Consider the following 25,992-nt stretch of genomic DNA (forward strand, 5'->3'; position numbering starts at 1 on the left):
TAAAGATATTCCTTTAACTAGTGTCCCTGAGTAATGCATTTCCCACACTGCCTTCATATGTCCCATCCCATTTCTCATATCCTCTGTCAAGGAACCCTCCTGTCCAGTGTCCTCATCACTTAGGCTCCCATACTTCATGGTCAGTCACCACTATTGCTGAGAAGGCTTTGCCTACTCAGATTTCTGAATCCAGTGCCAAGCTGTCCTTCATTCTACAAGGTCACCGACCTCTCTTCCCAGGCACTAACTTCCCCTGCCACTTCAACAAAACACCCTCTGTTTCCTACTCAGACTTTGCTGCTCCAAGTTGGCCACTACCTTACATGGGCATCCTCCCACTGCTGACCTTCACCTAGTGTAGATGCCAAATTTGCTCTGTTTTGTCACTGGTTTTGAAGACTGCATTTTCCTAAAGGGGAGAGACTTTTCTTAACTCTCAGTGTTCCCTACCAGTCAGGGGGGTTGGGAGAGAAAGGGGCATCCCCTTAAATGGGAGTATATTGAGGGGAATCTCTGTAAATGAACTAAGCTCTCACAACTAGTATATACTGGAGTCCAGATTCCAATGTCACCTCAGAATTAAGAGTTATAAACCATCATGTAAAACAAGCATAGATACCATGTGCCACCCCCAAAGAACCATGTTTTCAACACATTTTTTACACCTCTTCTGCTCTCTAAATAGAATGTTAAACAGAGGAGCAAATCTTATGGATTCACTTAGATTTCCACAAGCTCAAGGCTCTCCATGTGGATCCCCCGAAGCGAGTCCCATACCTCACCAGATTTCTAGCTTTGTCCCAATGCCTCTCATAGGGGCACTTAAACTAGTGGAGTCAGGAGATATAACAGAAGCTATAGATAAATGTTGTTAGTGTATTTCTCTGGTGGACAGTGAAATCAGGGGGGGGATTTCTAGGGAGTCTGTCCAGAGCTACTCTATAAGGTCAAACAGTGGACTTTCCATTAAGCAATGACCAGCTCAAAATTTAAACCCGAATGACTGCTTTTCACTCCTCTTCTTACCCTTTTGCTTCATTCTTGTTGCCCTGGATTGCCCTTGCCAAGAAAACATTTGCACTTACATTTTTCCCTCAGGGTTCAGATTATAAGGATCATGGGTTGGCACCATGGGAGAAATTTTTCTCAGAGTAATAGAATTTGTGAGTTTTCTAAAAGACTAAAATAACATCATGGAAACTCTTAGTCATGTAAGCATTTTTATTTCTCACCTTGCTAGGATTTTGTAAAGCTTAGAGATAAATGTGTAAATCATTCCTAATCTGTGTATATGGCCACACAATAGATTTCTGCAGTTTATTCTAATCTAATCCATGATTCTATTACTTTTTCTTCACCTTTATTTACTTTACAATTGCTTTTGTGCTGTTTTATAAATTACTTGAAGTCATTTATAGAATAAAGTAGAAGACAAGGAAAGTAGTGTCATACTGTATTTCATTGCTTAATAATGCATAGATTTTATGTAAATTTTTTGGTTTTTTGGGGGGCCACCCTGGCAGTGCTCAAGGGTTTACTCCTGGCCCTGCATTCAGGGATTATTCTTGGCAGGGTTGGGAAACCCTACAGGATGCCAAGAATCAAACCTAGCTGAGTCACCTTGCATGTGGCTGACATAGGTTTGGTCCTGGCACTGTTTGGGGCCTCCCAAACCCACCAAGAGTAATTCCTGAGCACAGATCCAGGAGTATCCCCTGAGCACCGTGAAGTGTGGCTTCCCCAAAATGGGTGGGAATATTATGTGAAGTTTTAAAAAGTTAAAGCCAGCATTACTTAAAAACTCAAAAATCTATTACAAAAAGACATTTGTATTCTCACTTCACAATGGGAAACAACCCAACTGCTCAAAAACAGATGAACAGAAAAAGAATTGTGGAACATTTGTACAATGAAATACTACTATGCTATAGGCAGAAACAAAATAATTCAATTTGCTACTAAGTGGATGGAACTAGAGGGTTCATGCTAAATGGAATCAGAGAGAGAGAGAGAGAGAGAGAGAGAGAGAGAGAGAGAGAGGCTGATACAGATTTCTCTTATATGTATGATCTAAACAAAAAATAAAGAAATAACAAATGGTTAAAGACAACAGAATGTGAGAACTGGTATAAATGGAGATTATCAAGGGTCTGGAGAAGAGGGTGGGTAGGAGGGGAAAATGGTGCCAAGTGGATTTGGTGGTAGATGGAGAGTGCGTTATTGAAATATATGTATGAAACCCTATCAGTATTGTAAATCATAATATAGAGGAGACGGCCCGCTAATAAGAACCCTGATGATTGTATGAAAGCTAAGTATTCATTAAGATATATTGGCATTGCGAGAAAAATCAGCTGCACTTGTGGGTAAATAATTGCAATGCTTACACTTAAGACTGCAGCAAAACAAAATTACACTGAAGCGCAAGGAAAACTACACTGAATGCCACAAAAATAAAATTACTGTTAGCTTGGGTTCTTCCACATTTACAGAGAGAATTAAACATCATTGTTAAGAATGAGCCCTCAAAAAAAAAAAAAAAAAAAAAAAAAACAAAAAAAACTGAGCCCTCAAAACCGGAAACACACACACACAATAGTATAGTGGGTAAGGTGCTTGCCTTGCACGTGGCTGACACATGTACCATGCATGAGGAGCTAGGAGTGGAATTCCTAAATGCAGAGCCCGGAGTAAATCCAGAGCACCACCGGGGGTGTGGCACCAAAAACCGAAAAAGAAAAGAAAACAAGAAATCCGGATAACGGACGGCAATCAACTGAGGAAACAAGGTGTTGGGGGTTAAGAAAATGCTCAACAACTATTCTCAAGATCGGTTGGCGGCTTGAATACTGGGAGAGCACCTAAGTCGTACCCACTACTCCGCAATGAATTAAGACAACAGTTGAGTCTCAAATCTCCATTCGTCTTCATTGGGTAGCAGCCACAGCGAACAACCAAAAGCCTGCCTTCTCCTGGCGCTTCCAATGGAGTGTGAGTTGAGCATCTCTTCCAGGAGAAAGCGGGCGGCCTGCTTCCGAGGACCTCGCCTCTCCCCACTGCCGTCCTTACTTGCAACTGCAAGTCAAAGAGACGTATTCTAAAATAATAAAATAACAATAAAATAAATGACAAATAATAATCCAGGAGACTGCCGAATTTCTGAGCAACAGGAAGGCAGTTTGGGTGAGTGAGTGAGTGAGTGAGTGAGTGAGTGAGTGAGTGAGTGAGTGAGTGGTGGGTGGGTAGCATCATAGGAGGCTCCTCTTCTGGAATCCACCCCGTGCTTGCGTTACTTTTGGGGCAGGGGGTTGTTTGTTATTTTTGAGCCACTCCCAGAGGTGTTTCGGGCTCTGCGGTCAAGAATCACTCCAGGCGAGTTTGAGGAACCATATGGAATCATGGGGATCGAACCCAATCGGCTGCGTGCAGAGCAAGCGTCTTCCCCACTATTGCTGCAACCTCTGTGCTAGATTTTCGGGTGCGCCTCTTAAATCGTCTCCACTTTCACTTGGATTAAACGGGTTGCCAAGGAGCTTTACAGAATGGAACCCACTGTAGTGAATGAAGGGCACAGTGCGAGTGCCCCCCAAACATCCACTCTCTCTCTCTCCTTCCCTCCATAGATCCTGTGAAAAAAAAAAGCAAAAACTCCAGAGCCTGAATTTGTTCTCACAACGTTAAAGTAAATGAGGGTACCGTAACAGCTTAGTTAGGGTTTTCTCAAGCGCTTTAGGCACAACAACAGCACCTCCCAGCCCGCGCGCCTGGGCCTTGGAAACCAGCGGCAGGCCCACGTGACGCGACGCTAGTTGCTAGGAGACCGGCCTGCCTCGTCCAATCAGCTCGCATCTCTTTGGCGTCCAATCAGAGACGCCGAAAGAGCGGTGGTTCGAGGTGAAAGGTCAAGTTGTGTAGGAGGCCATTTTCTTCCTCGCTTCGAGATTTGGGGCCCTGTTGGTGCTGCTGTCGCTTAGTCCATTCACGAGGGACGTACTACAGCTGAGTGGGCGAAGAATCGCCAGCAGCATTCGCCCTGAGTCGCGATGGTAAGGAAGCAGAGAGTAGCCATGTGGCCGAAAAGAAAGAGAGAGGAAGGGAAGGTGGCCAATCTCGTCCGGCATGGTGGTTCGCGCGCTTCTCATTCATCCGCTTCCAGAGCCTGGCGTGGGGTCTGCAGCTCTGGTTTCCCTCCTTGGAGCTGGTGGGGAGGAGGCGCACCTTGCAATGCGCCCTCTCGCCTCTCTCTCGGTTTGAATCGTGATCACAAGGAAGGACCCACATCAAGTCTGTTGTCGGGTCCCGTTGCCCAGCTCCGGGCTCTGAATTTGGCCGCCGCCTTTGCTGGCTGGTGATGGGAAATACCCGGGCCGAGTCTCTTAAGGGGTGGGTTGGACTAGTGCTCGAGCCCATTCATGCAATCTGGTTTTTGTATGAGGCCGGTCGGGCGAGTGACTTCTTGGGGGACCCCATTGGGTGGAGGGCCCCAAATGCATTTGAAAGCGCGGGAATTATTTTATGTTACTATTATTATTTGCGTAGATTGTGGTCGCTCAGATTTTTTTTCCCCTAAAAAATAGCGAGAACTGCCACAGAGGGATGGGAGATCTAGAAGGTGGTGGCAGCAGCCGACTGCCTCCGAGATACCGTGAAGATGATACTCACTGTGCTGGGTTTAATTAAAGGCCATGCTTCTTGGTGATTGGGATGAATTCTCTGTAGCATTTAATGCTGTCAGATAAGCCTAAACCCTACCGAACTCTTGGAGTTTTCCTGCAAGGCTATTCGGTGAGGTCTGCCCCCGTCCTTTTTCCTTGCCTTCAAGCTGGGACTTTTGATTTTAATCAGAATTCCCCCAAAGATCCCAAATTCACCTTGAATATTATCAAGTCTTTTATTCTTCTACTCACATTTGTTGGGTTGTATTGGATTAGGTTTGTATATATATATATATATATATATATATATATATATATATATATATATATATATAATATCTTTAAGCACCATGATTACAAACATGTTTGTAGTTGGGTTTCAGTCATAAAAAAAATACCCACTTTACCAGTGCAACATTCCCACCATCAGTGCCCACTATCTCCCTCCTCTCTCACCTTCTGCCTGTATTTGAGACAGGCCTTCTACTTCTCTCACTCACTACCATTGTCACTTCTGCATGCAAGGCAAATGCCTTACCTCCATGCTATCTCTCCAGCCCCAACCCATTTGTAATTGAGAAATTGTTCATTTCTTCTCCCCATTTTTTGATGGAATTAGATTTTTTGTTAAATTCTGTCAATATCTTGTATATGTTATATACCCTTATCTGATGGGTATTGGGTGAATAGTTTCTCCCATTTTTGTGGATGGCCTTTGTTTCCTAGTCAGTATTTTCTTTGAGGTGCAGAAGCTTTTCAGCTTAATATAGACCCATCTGTTTATCTCTGCTCCACATGTTTGGACAGTGCTGTTTCCTCCTAGAAGATGCCTTTGGTCTCAATGTAATGGAGTGTTTCATCTACACATTCTTCTACATACCTTATGATTCCCGGTCTGATATCAAGGTCTTTAATCCATTTGGATTTGACCTTTGCCTGCACATTTCTTTTAAACTGCATATACCTTTTAGATAGATAGATAGATGATAGATAGATAGATAGATAGATAGATAGATAGATAGATAGATAGATAGATAGATAGATAGATAGATAGCCCGGAACAGTGATGGATAATTAGATATTGAATCTCTGAAGTGAATGACAATATTTTTAAAGCTGTTTGTTTAATTTTTGATTGGGGTGGTGGTGTTCCAGGCTTGCTCCTTCCTATCTCTGCTGTGCTCAGAGATCACACTCCTGTGGGGCTCTGAAATTCTGAGGTGCTGGGGATTGAACTGGACTTGAAAACAAGCAGGACTATCAATCACTCTGTCTTCTACTGTATTTTCCGGTGTGCAAAACGACCCCCTAATTTTACAGTTAAAACATAGGTTTAGGCCTATGTTCGCTGTATAAGACAGAACTGTTCCTGTGCTGCAACTGTATGTACCACAGTGAGCCAATCACAACAAGCAAAGGTTCAGAGGTTATACTGTAATAGACTTCCTCTCTAACTCTGGCCAATCTGAGCAGGCTTTTTACAGTGTAGATTCGGGTCCAGAACATTGTCTAATTTGCATGCATAAAAAGCCTGCTTGGATTGGCTGAGTTAGAGAGGCGGTCCGAGCAGCCTGGCAGTGATTGGTGCAGGATCGAGTTGGAAAATTCATTTTGTGGCAGTATTCAGACAATTTTCATTTAGTGACATATTGAAACATTTTTCGGGATATACTTGGTGTATAAGACAACCCCCGATTTTCGGTTGACTTTTTTTTGCTTCAAAAGTCGTCTTATACGCCGGAAAATACAGTACCTTTTAAACTTTTGATGATTAAAGATGAAACTGGCTAATTGGGTGTTCGATTTTTCTCGCACCACTCATTGATTAAAAATGAAGCTTGTGTAGTAAAGTGTCAAGAGCCAGCCTCGTTCTTCTAACACGGAATGCTGGGGTGGTTGGGTAAAGGAAAGAGGGGAAAAAATTGGAAGCATGGGCAAGAAAACATAATTGATGGAACCCCATTTTGTTCTTTGTGCAGAGTTTACCTCTTAATCCTAAACCATTCCTCAATGGATTAACAGGAAAACCAGTAATGGTGAAACTGAAGTGGGGAATGGAGTACAAAGGATACCTGGTCTCTGTAGATGGCTATATGAATATGCAGGTAAGCACGGCCACTAACTCAACACCATTTTTCTGTACCTCGTTCCTCAAATGTTTAGAAAACATTTGGACTTAAGGTTAGACCAGAATTCAACCACAATAGACTTCTGTTGATGAGATTAATATCAACCTGGTTGTTTGATGCATAATACCACAAAAGGAAGCACTTGTCTATTGGAGAAAGAGCTATATACCCAGCACATAACTCAGAAATTTAAATATAATTCTTTTTTTTTTTTTTTTTTTTTTTTTTTTTGGTTTTTGGGCCACACCTGTTTGATGCTCAGGGGTTACTCCTGGCTATGTGCTCAGAAATTGCCCCTGGCTTGGGGGGACCATATGGGACGCCGGGGGATCGAACCGCGGTCCGTCCGTCCTACGGTAGCGCTTGCAAGGCAGACACCTTACCTCTAGCGCCACCTTCCCGGCCCCTAAATATAATTCTTAATGAGTGCTAAAGGCAGTATATCAAAGTCATTCCACAAAAGTATTTCATAAATGGAAAAGACAGACCAGCCAAAACATTGACTTAATAACTACATGTCCATGAAACAGCTTTCCACTAGATTTCCTTTACTATGTTTAAAATATATATAAATACAATATATATATGCTAAATTTCTTGTACTTGTTTAAAAATATATATGTACATATACACAGATATGTATTTAGAAATATATTTTTGTGGGGACTGAGTGGTGGCACAAAACATTAAGGCGTCTGTCTGCCTTGCTGGCACTAGCCTAGGATGGATGGGTTCGGTCCCCTAAGTCAGGAGCGATTTCTGAGTGCATAGCCAGGAGTAACCCCTGAGCATCACTGGGTGTGGCCCAAAACAACAATAACAAAAAAGAAATATATTTTTGTATATTGTATTTTAAAATAAAAATATATATACACACCTTACCTTTTATCCATTTTTGAATGTACAAACTTAATGGCATGCAGTACATTTGTGATACTGTATTGTTTATTTTATTTATTGTTTACATGATCCATTAAACAATGTTCTCAGCTCCATGCTCAGCTTCAGATAAACACTTGTATCTATTCTGGATACATAAGTAAACCTTAACAGTGTTTGTCTAGCTTATTTAATTCAAAACAGTGCTTTCAGTTTTATGTATGAAGATTTTTATTTCTTTTAATGACTGCAAAATATTTTATTGTATACTTAGATTATTTTATTGGTACACATTTCTACCTTTTAGTTATTCTGAATATTGCTACTCTGAATCTGAACATGGGTATACAAATATGTTAGTCTTGCTTTAAATTTTTCTGATTGTTTATTGAGGAGTGGAATTGCTGGATCATAGACTTGTCTAATTTTTTGAAGAATTCCCATTTTTAGCAATTGCTCTTAGCTCTGCACTCTGGACTCACTCCTTGTGGGGCTTGGAAACCATAATGGGATGCTGAGGATCGAACTCAGTTTGACCATGTGCAAAACAAATATCCTACTGACTGTACTATCTTGCTGGCCTTTAAAACATTTTAAATCTCAATTTATAAATTGGAAACTATTTCTTGACTCAATTTCTAACAAACATTAGGTAGCTGATAGGTTAGGGCTGGAGCAATAGTACATGAGCATAGCTGGTTATAGCCCCCAAATAAAACAAAGTATAGATGACAGGGATTAAAAAAATGTCAAAATTGCTTTATTATGTATTAATTTGATATCCATGATCAAATTGACCAAGTTTATATGAAGTATAAAAGTGCTTCCATAGTAATAACAGCTTGCCTTCTGATTGTGAATTATTGATAGATATGAGCTGTTGGTATAGAAACTTATTAGTGAATTCTCTTATTAATAGTAGGTGTGTCATACTGTTCTTATCCTGAATGATTTTGCTTTTTTTTTTTTTTCTAATTTCAAGCTAGCAAATACAGAAGAATATATAGATGGAGCATTATCGGGACATCTGGGTGAAGTTTTAATAAGGTAATAAACAGTAAAATAAAAACATATATACATGCAAATAGAGAGAGGATGTTACTGCTGAATGTTACATATATACCTGCTTAAATAAGCTAATTATTGCCTCTTTTAAAAATTTTTATCTCAACATAATATTCTACAACTAAAACTCAAAACATTTTTTTTAAATGGTTAAACCTGTCAAAGAAGGTTTTATGGGATTGTTTGTCTTGGGGTCATACTCAGCAGTGTTCAGGGCTTACTCTTAGCTCTGTACTCATTGGACCATATATAGTGATGGGGATTGAACGAAATTTGGTCATGTGCAAGACAAACTGTACCCACTGTATTGCTCCGGCCCTCAAATAAGATTCAGCTATTTTGGAGTAGTTTATCCCTAAGATTCTTCTGGTGTTGATAGTAAACTTTCTGCCTGTGAGCAGAAACCTTTTCCGTGATAACCTTTTTCTGTGATTTTTAGTTATGGGAGCTTTTGTTTTGAAATTTGAGTTTGACTATTGTTAGTGATTTTTATTATACTTATTTTCTAGATCTAGCTTTATATACCCAAGAAGGCTAGTCATTTTTCCCTTTAGAAGAATGTAAAGATGGGGCTGGAGCGGTGGCACAGGCAACTGGTAGGGCATTTGCCTTGTATGCACTAACCGAGGACAGACTGTGGTTTGATTCCTTGGTGTCCCATATGGTCCCCCAAGCCAGGGGCGATTTCTGAGCACATAGCCAGGAGTAATCCCTGAGCGTCACCAGGTGTGGACCAAAAAGAGAAAAAATAGTGTAAAGATAACCGATTGTAAAAGAGACTTTTTTTTTTTCCTAACATCAGTGGTAAAATATTTTTTTAAGAGAAAGAAATAATAAGTTTGGCATTTATTGTAATAAATAAATTAGTAGTTTCCAGTTGGACAAAATGTACTATTTTTCTATTTACAGGTGTAATAATGTCCTTTATATTAGAGGTGTTGAAGAAGAAGAAGAAGATGGGGAAATGAGAGAGTAGCAGCTTTGGGTTTTTTTTTTTATATATATGTATTTCTAGACAATAAAGATGTGCTTGTTTTTCAGTGTGATTTTTGAATTCTATATACAGATAGAGATCTAAATGCAAATCTCAATTGTTGAGATTATTCAGACATAAAGCTTTATAAATCATCCAACTTGAAAAATTTTTGTTTTCTAAGCCTTCAGACTATTATTTCTGTGCTTTATAAATGTTTATATAAAGGTGAATTTCAGCCCTTTATATTAACAAAGAGCTTCTAAAGTACTTCCTTTTTATTTGAAATTTTTATTGGCTTATAATATTAAGGAATTTCGGGGCTTAGTTGCACATCTCACTACCTTAGTAATCACCATTCCCTCTATAGAAAGGCCTCACTTTCTCCCTCCCCAAACCTCCCTTTTTTCTCTCTGACGCTATCATAGTTTTTATTGAGTCTAGGAGATCTTTTTGATGTTGTATGCTTTCGTTATTCATATTCCACATGTACTTGAAAGCATCTGGTGCTCTTTTTTTTTTTTTTTTTTAAATATGGAACGCTTCACGAATTTGCGTGCCATCCTTGCACAGGGGCCATGCTAATCTTCTCTGTATCATTCCAATTTTAGTATATGTGCTGCCGAAGCGAGCACTGGTGCTATCTTTTACCTTTTTTACCATTATTATCTCTGTATGCATCCATTTTATTTTAAAGGGGCATAATTTAATTTTCTTGTTTTGGGGGAGTGCTCAGTGACTCATTCTTGGCTCAGTGCTTGGGGTCACTCCCACCTTGGCGGAGGTGACATGGGGTGCTTGAGGATTGAATGGGAGCCATGTATATGCAAAACCTATTTAGCACACCACAGTTTCATAGTTTTTAATGGCAGATTAGCATTCCAAGTGTGCTCCAGACCTCAGCTTTTTCATGCAGCCACTATTTGATGGGCTTTTGATTCCAAGATTGAGCTGTAGTGAATAATGCTCCTGTGAGCTTAGAGGCCAGTAGCTTTTTTAATTTATGTTTTTTTTTTTTTTTTTTGGGTCACACATGGCAGTGCTCAGGGGTTACTCCTGGCTGTGTGCTCAGAAATCGCTCCTGGCAGGCACGGGGGACCATATGGGACGCCGGGATTTGAACCACAGACCTTCTGCATGAAAGGCAAACGCCTTACCTCCATGTTATCTCTCCGGCCCCATGTTTTCATATTTTAACAGATGACTAGTAATAGTTTGTGGGGTTATAAGGAATTTCTATTTTTAAACACCCCTCCCCCCATACAATTTCCCATAAAGATTGCACCAGTTTATATCCTTAACAACACTGAAAGGTGTCTGGGGTTATACCCAGCAATGCCTGGGAGACCATGTGCCAGGGTCCCCTGTAATATATAGACCCCACCCCCCAGCCTCTGGTTTTCACTCCTTGATCATAGATTACATGTCATTAAACTTGTGAGTTTATTTCTCAATTCTATTCTATTTTATTCCATTGGTCTATGCCTGATTTTGTTACATTTTGGCACTTTTAATTACTTTTTACAATACAGTTTGAAATCCAGGAGCATGATGCCTCAGCTTTAATTTTCTCAGTTTTGTCTATCTGGGGATCTTTTCCAATTTGGATTCTTTTTTTGGGTGGGGGAGTGGTCTTTTGTTTTTACACTTGGCTGGGCTCTGCTCAGGAGCTTTGGCTTCCTCATTGCCAAGCATGTGCTCAGCTCCTTGAGCTCTCCAGTCCCTGAATTCTGTTGATAATCTTTCTTTTTCTTTTTTTTTTTTTTTTTTACAGTTTTTTTGTTTTTGTTTTTGTTTTTTGGGCCACACCCGATAACGCTCAGGGGTTACTCCTGGCTATGCGCTCAGAGGTTGCTCCTGGCCTGAGGGACCATATGGGTCTCCGGGGAATCGAACGGCGGTCCATCCAAGGCTAGCGCAGGCAAGGCAGGCACCTTACCTCTAGCGCCACCGCCCAGCCCCTGATAATCTTTCTTACAAAACAACTTTTATAGTTACTTCTGAGCTACTTTGACATATAAAGCTTTTATTTTTAGTATTGCTAGGTTCTATATTATAGTTAGTTGATATCGTGTCAGCTTGTTAGTAAGTAAAAAAGTACCTGGAAATTAAAATGGTCAATATAGAAGGCAGAAATTGTGATTTAAGTAGAAGATATATAGTTTATTAAGAATTTTCTGGTTAGAACATAACTACTTTGTAATTGTATAATGTTGAACTGAACAATGCACATAGGTGATACATAAGGGCTCTAAACTTTTCTGAGGACGGGTTGGAAAAAATAGATCACTGAAGGTCTTTTGATTAAGAATGTTACTATTGCAACTATGGTTTCTCACCATTAATAACCAAGCAATCTGAGAGTTCTGTCTCTCATGAAAACAACTCAAAAATAGAGATTACATTTAGCTATGTAGAATGATACTTAGGATATTGATTATCAAAGTTCCTATTTCCAATCCTGTAACTTGAATAAAAGCCCGTCTTCCCCAGATTGACTAGGCTTAATTATAGGGGCATAGTATTGCCATTGCTGAAAACTGAAATACACAAACTAATGGCAAATCAGAATTCTGGCAGTAAATGTCTTGCTGCTCTTATTCAGGAAAAAAAGTAGTCATCCTGCATTGTCCTTACTCTTGTGTCCTTGACTAAAAGTAACTCTGTTCTGTTAGCAGAAGGAGGCTTTGAACGATAGATGAGTCGTCTTCCCAGCTGAAACAACAAAATACTCTGCATAACCAATTTTTGTTGAAGTATGTGCAAAGTACTATGGGTTAATTTGATTTTATTCAGGGAACAATATGGGTAAAGAATAGGTAACGTAATCATAGTTTAAATTAACTGAATTTCGCCAGTGGGCTGGGGAAATTCAGTGTCCAATGGAACATTCTAAGAAGCAGGAGATAGAAGAGTCAAGAAGTAGGCGGATGTAGGTAATACATTAAATAGCTTACAATGTTCTTTCTATGCTTAGCCTAGAAAAGCACCAGGTTTGGTTGAGACCAACATTTTATTTCTCAAAAAGTGCCATAGTTAGGTTTTTTCTGAGCTTAGATCTATCATTTTCTTTTACTGAGAAATCCTTTATGGGCATTTTAAAATACTGTTTTAAGGTCAAGGATATAGTTCAGTGGTAGAGCAAATTCCCTTGTATGTATAAGATCTTGCACTTGGGGCCGGGTGGTGGCGCTGGAGGTAAGGTGCCTGCCTTGCCTGCGCTAGCCTAGGACGGACCGCGGTTCGATCCCCCGGCGTCCCATATGGTTCCCCAAGAAGCCAGGAGCAACTTCTGAGCGCATAGCCAGGAGTAACCCCTGAGCATCACAGGGTGTGGCCCAAAAACCAAAAAAAAAAAAAAAAAAAAAGATCTTGCACTCAACTCCTGGTACCCAAAAGTTTAATTAAAAGTTACTTTTAATTAAAAAAAAAAAAAAACAACCCTGACAGAAAGTTTAGAATACCATCTATTTGGAGGTTGGGGAGTGTTTCAGCCACGGACACCCAAGGCCACTCCTGGCAGGCTCAGGGAACAGTATGGAGTTGTCTAAGACTGAATCTAAGCTGTCTGTAAAGCAAACACCTCAACCACTGTCTTATATCTTCAACACAAATAAACCTGTTGGCATTTGGGACTGTTCACTATGATTGAGGGGAACTCTTAGATCATAATCTGTTCCCCTTCTCTCTGGACATACATGTGTTTTTCTCTTTTCTCATTTTTCTCGTCTCCTCTCCAGCTTTTTTTTTTTTTTTTTTCATTTTACTTCCACATGTCTGTAATTTCAAATGCATGAGGAAAATGTTTTTTTGTTTTTTTTTTTTAATTTAGCAGCTTATTGATTTATCAAGAGATTGGTTTTGGGGCCACACCCAGTGATGCTCAGGTTACTCCTGGCAAGCTTGGGGTACCATATGGGATGCCAGGAATTGAACAGGGTATACATCCCAGGTCAGCAGCATGCAAGGCAAATGCCTTACTATCTCTCCAGCCCCCAAAAATTTTCTATTGGGTTTAAAAAGTTTGACCATCTCCATGTACCCCAAAAAGAGCAAGAACCTCTGAGACTGCCCTGTCCATCGCAGAATAATCATGGTGCTGAACACAAGGAACTGAACAGCAGTTTGACTCTTTCCCTATCAGTACATACATGATATTTGCTAAGCAACTGGCTCATATGTAGTAATAACCCGAGATTCCTATTGCCTAAAGGCATGGAATCTTTATTATTAAAGTCATTGAGCTTTCTGCCTGTGACACCCTCCTTTTTCAGATGGTTGTCATTAACTGACTCCTGACTAGAGAGCAACGAAAACATCCTTAGGGTATTGGTATCATTCTATTTCTAATGTCAGAATTATTTTATCGACTGTCAAGGGTATAGGTCTAGAGTCAAGAAGCTGCCATGAAGTGTCCTTACTATACATATTTCCTGGTACCCAGCACTGTAGTGGCTACTCATTGAATTATCAGACTAATAAGTGCTTATTGAGTAGCCATTCTGTGCTGGGTAGTGAGGATTCAGGGAACTTCAAACTCATTATCTAGAAAGGGATATATTAAGAAAATAATGATTGTGGTGCTAGTGAACAATGTTAACATAGAAGGGTGATAAACTGATTCTCTTTCCCTTGGAAAGGCAAGACAAGTTGGTCTTCATGAAATAAATAAGTACAAGGTAAATAGATTCTTTTTAAGATAAAAATGATATAGAGGAGGTATATGCTGATTGAAGCCAAGGAAAGAATCTTCATAATGATCTCTCATGTGGGAATTAAGGATGCACAGCAAGGTAACAACAAAAGGCCAAAGGACACACCAGGAGAAAATTGAGTTGGGGGGATTGGGGTCTTTGGGGAGAGAGTGGTGGGTACACTAGTGATGGGTGTGGTGTTGGAGTGATGTCATTAGAACCATAATCTCGACTTTTTAAAAGATGAAAATGGCTAAATAAAGTAAAGGACTCATCACTTTGTCAGAGTTCATAGTTGCCATCATCACTTTTTTAAGTGTGTATCCCTAAAGTCTCGTGAGATCATTGAACATTTTCTAGGTGTTAGCTATTCCCAAGAGCCAAAGTCCACATTAGCTTTGTATCTAAGCATGAAATCAGCATCCTGCAATAGAGCTCATATGCTAACCCAGAGGAGTGAATAGAAAGCAAGTCCTCACTTGGAGACCAGTGACATCACGTGGGCTTTATGATGCCCAATACAGACCCACAAGGCATATTCTAACATTAAACTTCTTGGCTTCCAGTCCTGGTAAAGGGCAAACATTTAACTAACCCATTTATAATGGGATTAGAAGAGCCACTTATGTTAGTCACTATGTTTACTACTTTGTTGAAAGCTTTGTAGCTACCATTGAGAAGAAAGGTCATCTAGAGAAAAATTTCCCTAATTAGACACTTGGTATTTCCATGAATGCAACTCATTTTCTAGTGAGTCATCTTGCATCTAAATTTTGAAATATGCTTGTACAACCTATCTGTTAAAATGTTTTTAATGCTTTTGTTTTATAGACCTAGTATTAAAATAGAGAAGAGGTGGGTGGACTGGAGAGGTCGTAGGGTGGGTAGACACTTGCCTTGAACTCGGCCATCCCGGACTCAACCCTCAGTACCCTATCTCATCCCCTGTACCCTACAGGGAGTGATTCCTGAACAACACCTGATGTTGTACAAAAACCAAAAAGTAAAAAAAGAAAGAAAAGTGGAGTGAGACTGACTTCCTTTCCTAAAAAAAAAAAAGATTTAAGGCTATTACCTTTTCGAACTATTCTAAAAGCACAGGCCCAGAGACAGACAATTGAAGATGTGGGCCAGAGAGGATTTTGTTAAAGTTGGATGAACTGAATTAGAGGTTCCCAGACTTACATGGCCTATTGTCCTCTGTCCAGAAAAAGGGGACAAAGTACATTACCCTTTGAAATTTCCCCAATTATACCCAAGACAACTGCCACACTGCCTCGGCCCCGTCTGTTGCAGAACCACTACTTTGGGTCACTGAACTAGAGGGAAGGTAGCCCTGCACTGGCTCTGGTAACCACACGCACCTTTTTCTTTGGCAGTGCTACAGCTCTTTCGAGGGCAGCTCTTAGTCTTTCCTCCTGGTATTTTTGTTTTTCTTTTAGTTTCTCTTCACGCAACCTATCAGATGAAAAAAAAAAATCCCCCCCAAATTTAACCATAAATTACAGAAAATGAAAAATGCCCATATTGTTACTGTCAGGTAATATACAAGATTGCCTTTAAGAGTCAATGAAATAAAAAATGTCAATGAAATTAGGGGCTGGAGCCTCTAATACTGGTACTGCAGGAGTATAGGGCTATTGCCTTGCAAGCACCCCGAGTTTCATCAGCATCTCATACGGTTGGTTCCCTGAACACTGTCAGGAGTGATTCCTGAGTGCAGAGCCTGGAGTAAGCCCAGAGCACTACCTGGTGTAGCCCCAAACATACCAGATATGGATGTACTAAAATTTAAGACTAAAATGGGAAGGGTAAGAGAAAAGCAGGGTAAATTGGATAAAAGGAGATAATGACGAACCAAGTGGACTTGAGTAGTGGCATGCTGGTTCGTAGTGGCAAACTCAAATTTGCGTCATGTTATAATGTAATGAATGCTACTGTGACACAAGTGTTAGTGTAAAATGCACATATGCTCTTGGAGGGTGATATGCCCCCCCCAAGCCTCTAAGGCAGACCTTGCCCTAAAACAGAAACTTGTTCAATATTGGTGGAGGCTGAAACAAAAATACACTACCTGTGTCTCATAGTCTTTTTTGTTTGTTTGTTTTTGGGGTTTGTTTGTTTTGGAATCACACCCGGTGGTACTCTTACTCAGGATACTCCTGGCTTTGCATTCAGAAATCACTCTTGGCAGGTTCAGGGGACCATATAAGATGCTGGGGATCCAGCTGGGGTTAGTTCCAGGCATGCTGTGTGCTAGACAAATGCCCTACCACTGTGCTATCACTCCAGCCCCTGTCTCAGTCTTACACTCACTGCACACTATTCAATAAAATAATGAAATAAAATATTTTAAAAAAATAATGAGAGATCTGAGTAGGCTAAGCACGTGCTTTGCATGCGGGAGACAGGTGAGATCTGCCACTGAAGAGTTCTCATCCTCAACAGCCCCACTAGCACTGCCATCAGAACTGCTGAGTGTGACCCCCAAACAACACATTGACTTACTTTTGTCGCCTCTCCTTCTGTTTTATCCTCTCGATTACCTCCACGTTTTCCCGGGGAATAGAATCAATGAGATCACTTAGTTCGACCAGACGAGACTCCACTTTGACCAGCTTTTGGACTGATGTGAGGCTGCCTACCTCAGCATCTCCGATGCAGACTTTGTAAACTTGATTTATTTTTTTACTCAGGGAGTCTATCAGTTTTTCCTGAGATTGAGGAGAAAGGAGAACAGGAATGAACATCTCATTACTAGTTGGTCCTTCAATAAATGTGAAGTTATGTTTTACTCTATTAAAATGGACAGATTTTATGCTGCTAAATATTTCTAAGACATTTAAGGGGCCTGAAGACATAGCACAGCGGCAGGGCATTTGCCTTGTATGCAGCCCAACCAGGACGGACGGTAGTTCGAATCCCGGCATCCCACATCCCTTGTGCCTGCCAGGAGTAACCTCTGAGCACTGCCAGGTGTGATCCAAAAGCCAGAAAAAAAAAATAGACCTTAAGATCCTGAAGGGTGTGAAACAGTGTATATATGTTATATATGTATGTGTATTTGTGTATGTATGTGTATGTATATATATATATATATATATATATATATATATATATATATATATATATATATATATAAAATCCAAGCCCTGCCAGGAGTGATTTTCCCAGAGCAGCGCCAGGAATAAAACCCTGAGCAGTGCAAGGCATGCTACACACACCCCATCCTCGCCTAAAAAGACAACAAGGTAAGAATGATAGGTTCTAGGGAGATCTGAAGTTTAAGATTGTCTGGTACAATGGAGGAACAAAAAGCTGAAGGCCTAGATGGAGCCCATGACAGGCACAAAGTCTCAGTGCAGTCTTTGGAGCTGCCACCAGATGGCAGCCGCAGTCCAAGCACCCGAATAGGGGCTGCAGGGAATGCGGCGCGGTGGGCGGGACGCAGCCCTTTGTGCTCTTGGTGGGCTCAGACCGTGGGCGGGCCCGACGACGACTCCTGCTCGAGCTGTTGCGAATTGGGGCTTTGATCAGCCCAAAGCCATGTTTAGGAGGAACCACTATCGACAAACTAAAGGGGGTAGCAGCGGGGGTCGAGGAGTGATTTTGATGTCTTTTTCAGCCCGAAGATTCTGACCTTGGAATCCATGTCACTTGTCACAGTTGAAAGTGTGTTAGAGTGAGCGGATAATTCATTCAACAAACTGAACCACGAACTATGGGTTGGCTCTCCTGATCTTTCCCCTTGGGGTGAAGAGGAATCGCAAAGACTGGGTTCAAAGAGGAGGGCCTGGATAGTCAGGCATGGCAGAGAGTTTGTTTTGTTTCTCTAGGTTCACAGTTAGGAAAGGTGACCTAGTGACAATTCGGAACCGTAGTCACCTCTATCAGGGACAGGGGTACTGAGGGAGGAGACTTGGGGGGTGTTCACTTTGTGGGAACTCAACGGTGTGTGCATGGGTCAACACTGCATTGTACTTGAACTTCATTTTGGGGACTAGGAGAGCCTCAACACACACACACACACACAATTATTAGGCCCCCTTTCCCAGGCTGCGAAATATATGCAATTATAAATTCATATAAAAGAAAAGTGAGAATTGCGAACAAGATTTTCATAAAGCCTTCTAAAAGGTCATTTTCAAGCAAATTCTCTACTTTCGGCTCTAGTTGCCTCAAAATTTCAGAGTGCTGAAAATATTCTCTCTCTTTTTCTCCCTCTCTCTTTTATTAGCTGCCTTAAATTCAGATGAAATGGGTTTGGTGCAAAGGAAGGGGGAGGTTTATTTGATGTTTTTTAGAGGCAGTCGGTTTCATTTAAAACAGAACTGAAGAGTTATGAAGAGTGGAAATAAGTCTTGTCCATCAACAGATGGAGGGATTAAAAAAAAGTGGTACATAAAGACAGTGGAATTTTATTCCTCCATAAAGAATGAAATCTGATATGAGCTGCAATCTGACTGAACCTGGAAAATATTATGCTGAGTAAAACCAGGCAGACACAAAGGAAAACTTTGTATGACTCCATTTATAGGCAGAACATAAGCAGGCAAGAGCTTTGAGAAACAAAAGTAGCATAGAGATTTGCAGAGGCAGGGAAGATGGTTTAATGGGTCCCGAGCGTCTATTTCAGATAATGACCACATCTGTGAACAAAGAGCACTGATGGTGACACAGGATCGCTGGCTCCCATTTAGTATTGCTGAATATTTGCCTAAAATGGTCCATGTATTGGCTTTGCATTTTATTTCATCTGAGATTCTCCTTTTTTAAACAAGTAAGTTCTAATCTTATCTAGAATTGGGGTGGGAATAGAAATGAACTGAATTGTCACTAAACATTTACGGAACACAGACTTCATAGGTGTTCTAATTTAGTTGACCAGGAAGGTAAGACAGTGCCTGCCTGCAAGGAGTTTGCAACTGGCAGAGGCGAATTTGTAAGTGGTTAATTAGTAGAGATTGGGTACAGGTATCAGATGATGAATCTTGGACAGGCTCCGAGACCAGAATCTGTGAGTGGCTCAGCCTTAGACTGATAATCCATTCAAGATAGACTCAAGGTTTCCTCTGTTATTTGCTCTTCAATTGACAATTAAAATGATCACGGGCACTAAACTACTTCACAAGTATAAAAGTCCAATCAAAGTACTGTATTTGTAGATATGGACATAGACACAATGGGATACTACAGAGTCTAAGGAATGATGTAATCATGCAGTTCACTGCAACATGGATGGAATTGGAATATGTTTAATGAAATAAGTCAGAAGAAGAAAGATAAATATAGGACTATATTACTTATATATATGGTATTTAGAATAACTGTATGAGGTTATTTTTCAAAAGACTACAAAAAAAAAGAAATACAAATTATTATATCACAATCCAATATAAAATGATCAGAGAGCAAAAACTCATTACCTGAGCCTCTGAGTTAAATTCTCCAAAACTAAACAACCGGGACCTTAATTCCAGCTCTGCAGCCTTTTCCTCTTCTCTCACACAGCTGGCCTTAAGCAGCTCCTTCTGCTCCAAAATAAACTCTATATTGCCATTTCTGTGGAGAAGAAAAAAAAAAAGAGAGACTCTTGTTTAGAATCTGTGACTTCTTAAAACTATGATGCAGGATCTTCAGCACTCTTTTTAGATCATGCGTCAACATCAGATATCCAGATATATGGTTCTATATCAAAAGACATTGGTCAATATCTATGCAGATCTTCAGGTTCAAGGGAGGGAAATTAATGTTGGCTCTTTAACTTCCATCGAGAAGCACTCAATGACTGAAATCCAACTACAAACATTTTTGTAATGTGCTTAAGTAAGGAAATTATTCAAAATAAAATCATTAAGAAAAGAAAAAGAAGCACTTTCTTTTCCTCCTAATGTAGCAGTTTTACACAAGTCTATCAACTAAGAAATAGCAGAGCAAGGTATCAGGACTCTGGATAATCGACCTGGATATGATCATCAGCACTGTATATGGTTCCCCAAGAACTTCCAGAAATGATGCCTGAGCTTAGATCCAGAAGTAAGACCATATGATAGAAAGTAAGGACTAAAATTCATGTCAATGTGGCAGACAGGGGGTCATGGTAATGAATGATGAAGTATGGGAGAACTGGTGATGGAAGTTGACACTGGTGAGGGAATTGGTGTTGAAATATTATATGCCTAAACTCAACTATCAGTAACTTTACAAATAATAGTTCTTTAATTAAATAAATTCTTTTAAAAAGCTAAATCCAGTTTATTCTGTGTAAATATAACTTCTCCCAATTATACTCAGTATTGTATACTAGTAATTAAAGTCTCACTCAAAATCCATAAAAGTCATGAGAAAGTACATTTAAAATTTACTAAATTGAATCAATCCATTTAGTTTTATGACTTACATTTTATCCTGTATAATTCTTTCTCTTTTATTTACATCTTCAAGATTTTCATCAATATCTTGGGAGTATTGGACCAAAGTAAGATTCTGTTCTTCCAGCTCTGTGAGGACTTGAAGCAACTCCTCTGGTTCTCGGAAATAAATTTCTGGCTCCTATACAATCAATAATGAACAGTGTAACCTTTTTTTTAAAAAGTCTTTTGTCGGGCCGGGCAGTGGCGCTAAAGGTAAGGTGCCTGCCTGCCTTGCCTGCGCTAGCCTAGGAAGGACCGCGGTTCGATCCCCCGGTGTCCCATATGGTCCCCCAAGCCAGGAGCAACTTCTGAGCACATAGCCAAGAGTAACCCCTGAGCATTACCGGGTGTGGCCCAAAAACCAAAAAAAAAAAAAAAAAAAAAAAAACCAAAAAAAAAAGTCTTTTGTCTAAAAAAAAAGTCTGTTGTCTATGAACATTTGACTTACCCAGAATAAGACAAAAAAATTTAAGACGTTATATTCCTGTTGTGAAAACAGGGTGGAGAATGGTGAAGGAGCCAATTTTTATGTAATAGGTGGACCTTAGGAACAGGACATTGAGATGTGTAGGAGGAGACAAAAAATAATAAAGATGTAAGAAAAGAGCAGAAAAAGAATGAATGAATGAAAGGGCAGAAAAGAGAAAGGTGGGTAGGAAAAGACAAGGAAAAATGGACAAGAGGCTGAATGAAGATAATTTTCAAAGGCATTTGGTGATGTATAACTATTCCTTAAAATCCATTTAAGTGTTAAAGGGTGACATGGGCCCTAGCACTCCTATTCCATAGTGTTTACTGTAGCCAAGAGGTGGGAGCAACCTCTTGGTTGATGGATGAATATGGGAAATTAAACTGCATCTATCCATTTGAGGGGATTTGATTCTGCCTGGAAAAGGAAGAACATTCTACCACAGGCTGAGACACAGACAACCTGGAGCCATGTGAAGCAAACCAGTTGTCATAAAACAACTACAGCATGAGGCATCATTTCCCTGGGGCAGGGGCACACCTGATGGTACTCAGGGACTACTCCTGCTTCAGAGTTCAGAAATAAGCCCCAAGCACCACCAGAATAGTCCCCCAAACCAAAAAATAATGAAAAGTAAATTTATATTATATATTTTTTACCACAATAAAAGAGAAAGGTAACTTGGGTAAGGTGTGTTCTATGTAATTGCAGATAGTGTACTTTAACTTTTTTTTTTTTAAAGTTCTTTAGTTGCATTTAAGTCAGTGTTAGTTAGCTCAGTCTTGTTATAGTAAAGGACTGTTTTGTTGAAAGTTGATGTATCATACAGTTTGTTTCCAAATATATCTCAAGCCTCATTAAAATAATAAGCAATTAGAAAGCAGTGGTTTTTCAGAAAAATTATAGATAATGTATTTCCTAAAGTGTTACCTTCTTTTAGACATTTTTTTTTTCATAAAAAGAAATGAAGATGAAACTATTTTCTTTTGGGAAGCTGTTGACTATTTAAAAATCTTTTATTTTTATTTTTATTTTTTGTTTGTTTTTGGGTCACACCCGGTGACGCTCAAGGATTACTCCTGGCTATGCGCTCAGAAATCGCTCCTGGCTTGGGGAACCATATGGGACACTGAGGGATTGAACCAAGGTCCGTCACAGGTTATCATGGGCAAGGCATCAGATGCCTTATCACTTGCACCACTGCTCCAGCCCCTATTTAAAAGTTTTAATCTCAAAGGGATTAACTTCTCTCTTTCTCACCAAACATGATACTTAGTTCAAGAAATAGACTCCGTTTACCAGATCATATTCGATATCATCATCTAAAAAGAATTCCAAGCTGTCTTCTGAGCTGATGCTCTCTGGTGCCCTGCCAAAGAAAAAGATGTCTGGTTTCTGAGTCCATTTCCATCAAAAAAGATTGCATGTACTTCTAAATTATCCAACTAGCAACAAATTTCTTTTGACTAGCCTACCTAACCTTTTAGAAAACTGCTGGTTGCTGGAATCAATAGATCCCAGGAATAAGTAACGAAAAAGCAAAAAATTGGAACCCAGACAGGGTAATATCCTCCACCAATGAGACCATAGGGAGGGCCATATTATTCCTGATACACATCTATGATGTCTGGTTGGTATTTTATTTATTATTGGTTTGGAGGCCATAACTGTTGCTCTGGAGACCATACACAATTGCTTGGGATCAAAACCAGAATTAGCAGCATGCAGGCAAGAGCCTTTTATCTCCTAGTCTATCTCTGGCCCAGGGGCATTCACTGTTTTAAAAGCAACACATAAGGTACACAGCCACATCTAGTTTATTCATTTTCATGCAGTCTTTCTGAGAAATGAAGTGTGCTCTAGTGCTCAAAAACTGTACTAGCATTCTAGTACAGTTTGTACTTTGATACTTTTTACATTATAATAATAAATTTGTCTTCTAAAATATTTTCCCCCTAGCTGAAGAAATGTTGCTTGGAACAGGAGGGTGGGTGATAATAAAGGCACATCCTCAAAGAATACATGGCATGTAAAGTGACTCTAGAAAAATTCTTTAAAATATGAAGTTGAGATTTATTTCAATGGGCGAAAATAAAGGGAAAAGAGTGAAGTGCCTGTTGGTCTGATCTTGGAAATGAACATTTTTACCTTGAGGGCAATGTTGATGGGAAAAGGGAGTAAATGAGTAGAGGCAAAGAGGAAAAATCTAGGAAGATAGGAAAGAATGACTTGAGGGAAGCAAGAACAGAATGAGCTTCTGAAACCAAAAGAGAAGAGGTAAAATTAACTCTCGCCATTGAAGTCTGTGAATCTAGATTGATGGAAAGTTAGCGGTGTGCAAAGTAAATGCTTTATCTGCTGCACTATTGCTACAGCTCTTAGCATGTCTTTTTGGAAGAAATATTTCAACATATAACAACAATTAGGCCATATGGCAATTCTAGGGAGAGCTTTTTTTGTTTTAGGGATAACTACAAGATGATTCCAAAAGTTTTATGGGAAGATGAAGGAACCAAATTAATGAGATTTTTGAAAAAGAGGGATTAAGTAAGAACAATTAGACTACCCAATTTTAAACTGATAATATCGGGAATAATATTAAGGATGATCGTGATACAGGTGGAGGGAGAGTTAATGGAACAGAAGAGAGAATCCAGAAATTGGTCTCAACATAGGATGCTTGCCTTGTACCACCCCATATAGTCCCCTAAGTACCATCAGGAGTGATCCCTGAGTGCAGAGCTAGGAAGCTCTGAGCACTACTGGCCTACAAACAAACAAACAAAAAAAAAAACATTATAAAGAAAAAATGTTGAGGGCTAGGAGATAATACAGGGATTCCTTGCATATGATCAATCCTTGCTCAGCCTTTAGCATTTCAGAAGGTCTCCGGGGCACTGCTAGGAGTGACCCTTGAGCACTGCTGAGTATGGCCAAGCCCTCTCTTCCATTGGAAAATATATGATCTGTATCTCCCAAATCAGGGGTCCTCAAACTTTAAACAGGGGGCCAGTTCACTGTCCTTCAGACTGTTGGAGGGCCAGATTATAGTAAAAACAAAAATTATGAACAAATTTCTATGCACACTGCATATATCTTATTTAGAAGTGAAGAAACAAAATGGGAATAAATACAATATGTGGCCCGCAGGCCGTAGTTTGAAGACCTCTGTCCCAAATCAACAATTACATACTGGGCTACTTCTCTTGGAAGAACTAAAACTATGTTCAGACCAAAACATGTGATGAAAATGCAGAGATCACAACTTGATTCCTTAAAGTCCCAAATTGCAAACAATCTGAATATTCTACAATATGTATTAGCTAAATAGCAACAGAAACATAGACTATGGTTTAGCAATACAAGGAGCCAACTACAGATAAACCCAAAAAATCATTAGAGAATGGTGCTCAGTAAAATATCTAGTGTCAAAAAGTCATATTCTGTAAGCAACAGACTTATACTACACTCTTAAAATAAAGCAAATCAGAAATGGAGACAGATTAGTGTTTGCCAGCAGCTAAGGGGAGGTGCTGAGAGGGAATGGGTAGAACTGAAAAAAAGACGAAGACACCCCAGTGGTAAAGGCCTATATTTGGTTGTTTCTTGACCATCAATGTCAAGATTCAAAAATTCCAGTTGTAATATTGTACTACGGTTTTGCAAGTTATTACTACAGGGTATGGCAAGTACCAGATAATATGAGGGGGCTTTTGTTACTATTTCTTACAGTTGCATGTGAATTAATAATGATCTTAAAATAAAAGCACAATGAACACAAAAATCAGTAGTTATTTCCTGGTCCCCAGTGGAGCAAAATTAGAGTCTCTGGAAATCAGAGCCAAGGATCTGTGCTGATTTGGATCAGGCATAATTCAGCTGAATATCGTGGGGCTGTCGCAGAATATGACCTCTGGACACTGTACTTAACTGCAGGCAGACATATGATTCTTAGAGCTACCTTGTTATAAAGGGGGAGGGGGAGAACTCATGATTTATGAATTAATGGGAATAAAGGCATCAATAATCAATAAATGGAATAAAAAAATCTTTAGCAATTCTGAGCAACATAGTGAAATTGCAAACATATAGGCCAGCAGTGGAACTGACTTAATAATAAGTAATCAGCAATGGATTCTGGAAGATCAAGTCCCTAGGGCACAAGACGCAGTGACAAGAAGTTTCTGAAATAGCTCTTGAAGGTACTCATTAGACAATGCAGGGAGGGTTGGCAGAGCTTGGTCACTCTGATCACTCAATCACCTAGCAAATGGAAATGAAAACCATTTGTTATCCTTTCCTGTATTTGTCACCGTGGCTGGCTAGCTGGTAATTGTGTTAAAGAAAAGTTAAGAAGATATTTGCATCAAAATGTATTTTTTTCCGGGCCGGCGAGGTGGTGCTAGAGGTAAGGTGTCTGCCTTGCAAGCGCTAGCCAAGGAAGGACCGCGGTTCGATCCCCCGGTGTCCCAGGGGCAGGGGCAATTTCTGAGCGTTTAACCAGGAGTAACCCCTGGGAGTAACCCCTGAGCATCAAACGGGTGTGGCCCGAAAAACCAAAAAAAAAAAAAAAAGTTTTTTCAGGAGACTTAATCAAGGATTTACTGTACTTTGGTGGAGTTGATTTCTTAATCTGTTGTGCTGACATGAGCTTCTTTGCTATTTTTCCTGTTCAAAAGGTCCAGATGCAATCCAAGTCATCAGTGATGGCCAAG

At 39.9% G+C, this 25,992-nt stretch overlaps 2 protein-coding genes and 1 non-coding gene across 4 annotated transcripts in view; 1 reads left to right on the forward strand and 2 right to left on the reverse strand.

Annotated features, from left to right (window-relative positions):
- Nucleotides 1-3,918: 3,918 nt before the first annotated feature.
- Nucleotides 3,919-9,774, forward strand: SNRPF (small nuclear ribonucleoprotein polypeptide F). 2 transcript variants are annotated; one of them, XM_049782860.1, is made up of 4 exons: nucleotides 3,919-4,046; nucleotides 6,635-6,760; nucleotides 8,646-8,710; nucleotides 9,638-9,774. In XM_049782860.1, the coding sequence occupies exons 1-4, from the start codon at nucleotides 4,044-4,046 to the stop codon at nucleotides 9,702-9,704; spliced, it is 261 nt and encodes an 86-aa protein (XP_049638817.1). In that variant the 5' UTR covers nucleotides 3,919-4,043; the 3' UTR covers nucleotides 9,705-9,774. The 2 variants fall into 2 exon arrangements, with proteins under 2 accessions (XP_049638817.1, XP_049638818.1); XM_049782861.1 differs by having other exon boundaries at nucleotides 8,650-8,710.
- A 455-nt stretch (nucleotides 9,775-10,229) lies between these two features.
- LOC126023497 (U6 spliceosomal RNA) lies at nucleotides 10,230-10,336 on the reverse strand. Its single transcript, XR_007500615.1, has one exon. It is a non-coding gene; the product is annotated as a U6 spliceosomal RNA (small nuclear RNA).
- A 1,966-nt stretch (nucleotides 10,337-12,302) lies between these two features.
- The window catches only part of CCDC38 (coiled-coil domain containing 38), a 39,988-nt gene continuing 26,298 nt past the window's right edge, over nucleotides 12,303-25,992 (reverse strand). Inside the window, exons 9-15 of the mRNA XM_049782936.1 lie at nucleotides 25,888-25,945; nucleotides 22,577-22,646; nucleotides 20,796-20,947; nucleotides 19,822-19,957; nucleotides 16,904-17,109; nucleotides 15,760-15,853; nucleotides 12,303-12,416 (exon numbers count right to left, since the gene is read on the reverse strand). Coding sequence (XP_049638893.1) covers nucleotides 12,303-12,416; nucleotides 15,760-15,853; nucleotides 16,904-17,109; nucleotides 19,822-19,957; nucleotides 20,796-20,947; nucleotides 22,577-22,646; nucleotides 25,888-25,945 — 830 coding nt within the window. The remainder of the gene's footprint in view (nucleotides 12,417-15,759; nucleotides 15,854-16,903; nucleotides 17,110-19,821; nucleotides 19,958-20,795; nucleotides 20,948-22,576; nucleotides 22,647-25,887; nucleotides 25,946-25,992) is intronic.

The sequence above is a fragment of the Suncus etruscus genome, chromosome 11 (genome assembly GCF_024139225.1).
Source record: "Suncus etruscus isolate mSunEtr1 chromosome 11, mSunEtr1.pri.cur, whole genome shotgun sequence".
In the NCBI taxonomy this organism is placed as follows: domain Eukaryota; kingdom Metazoa; phylum Chordata; class Mammalia; order Eulipotyphla; family Soricidae; genus Suncus; species Suncus etruscus.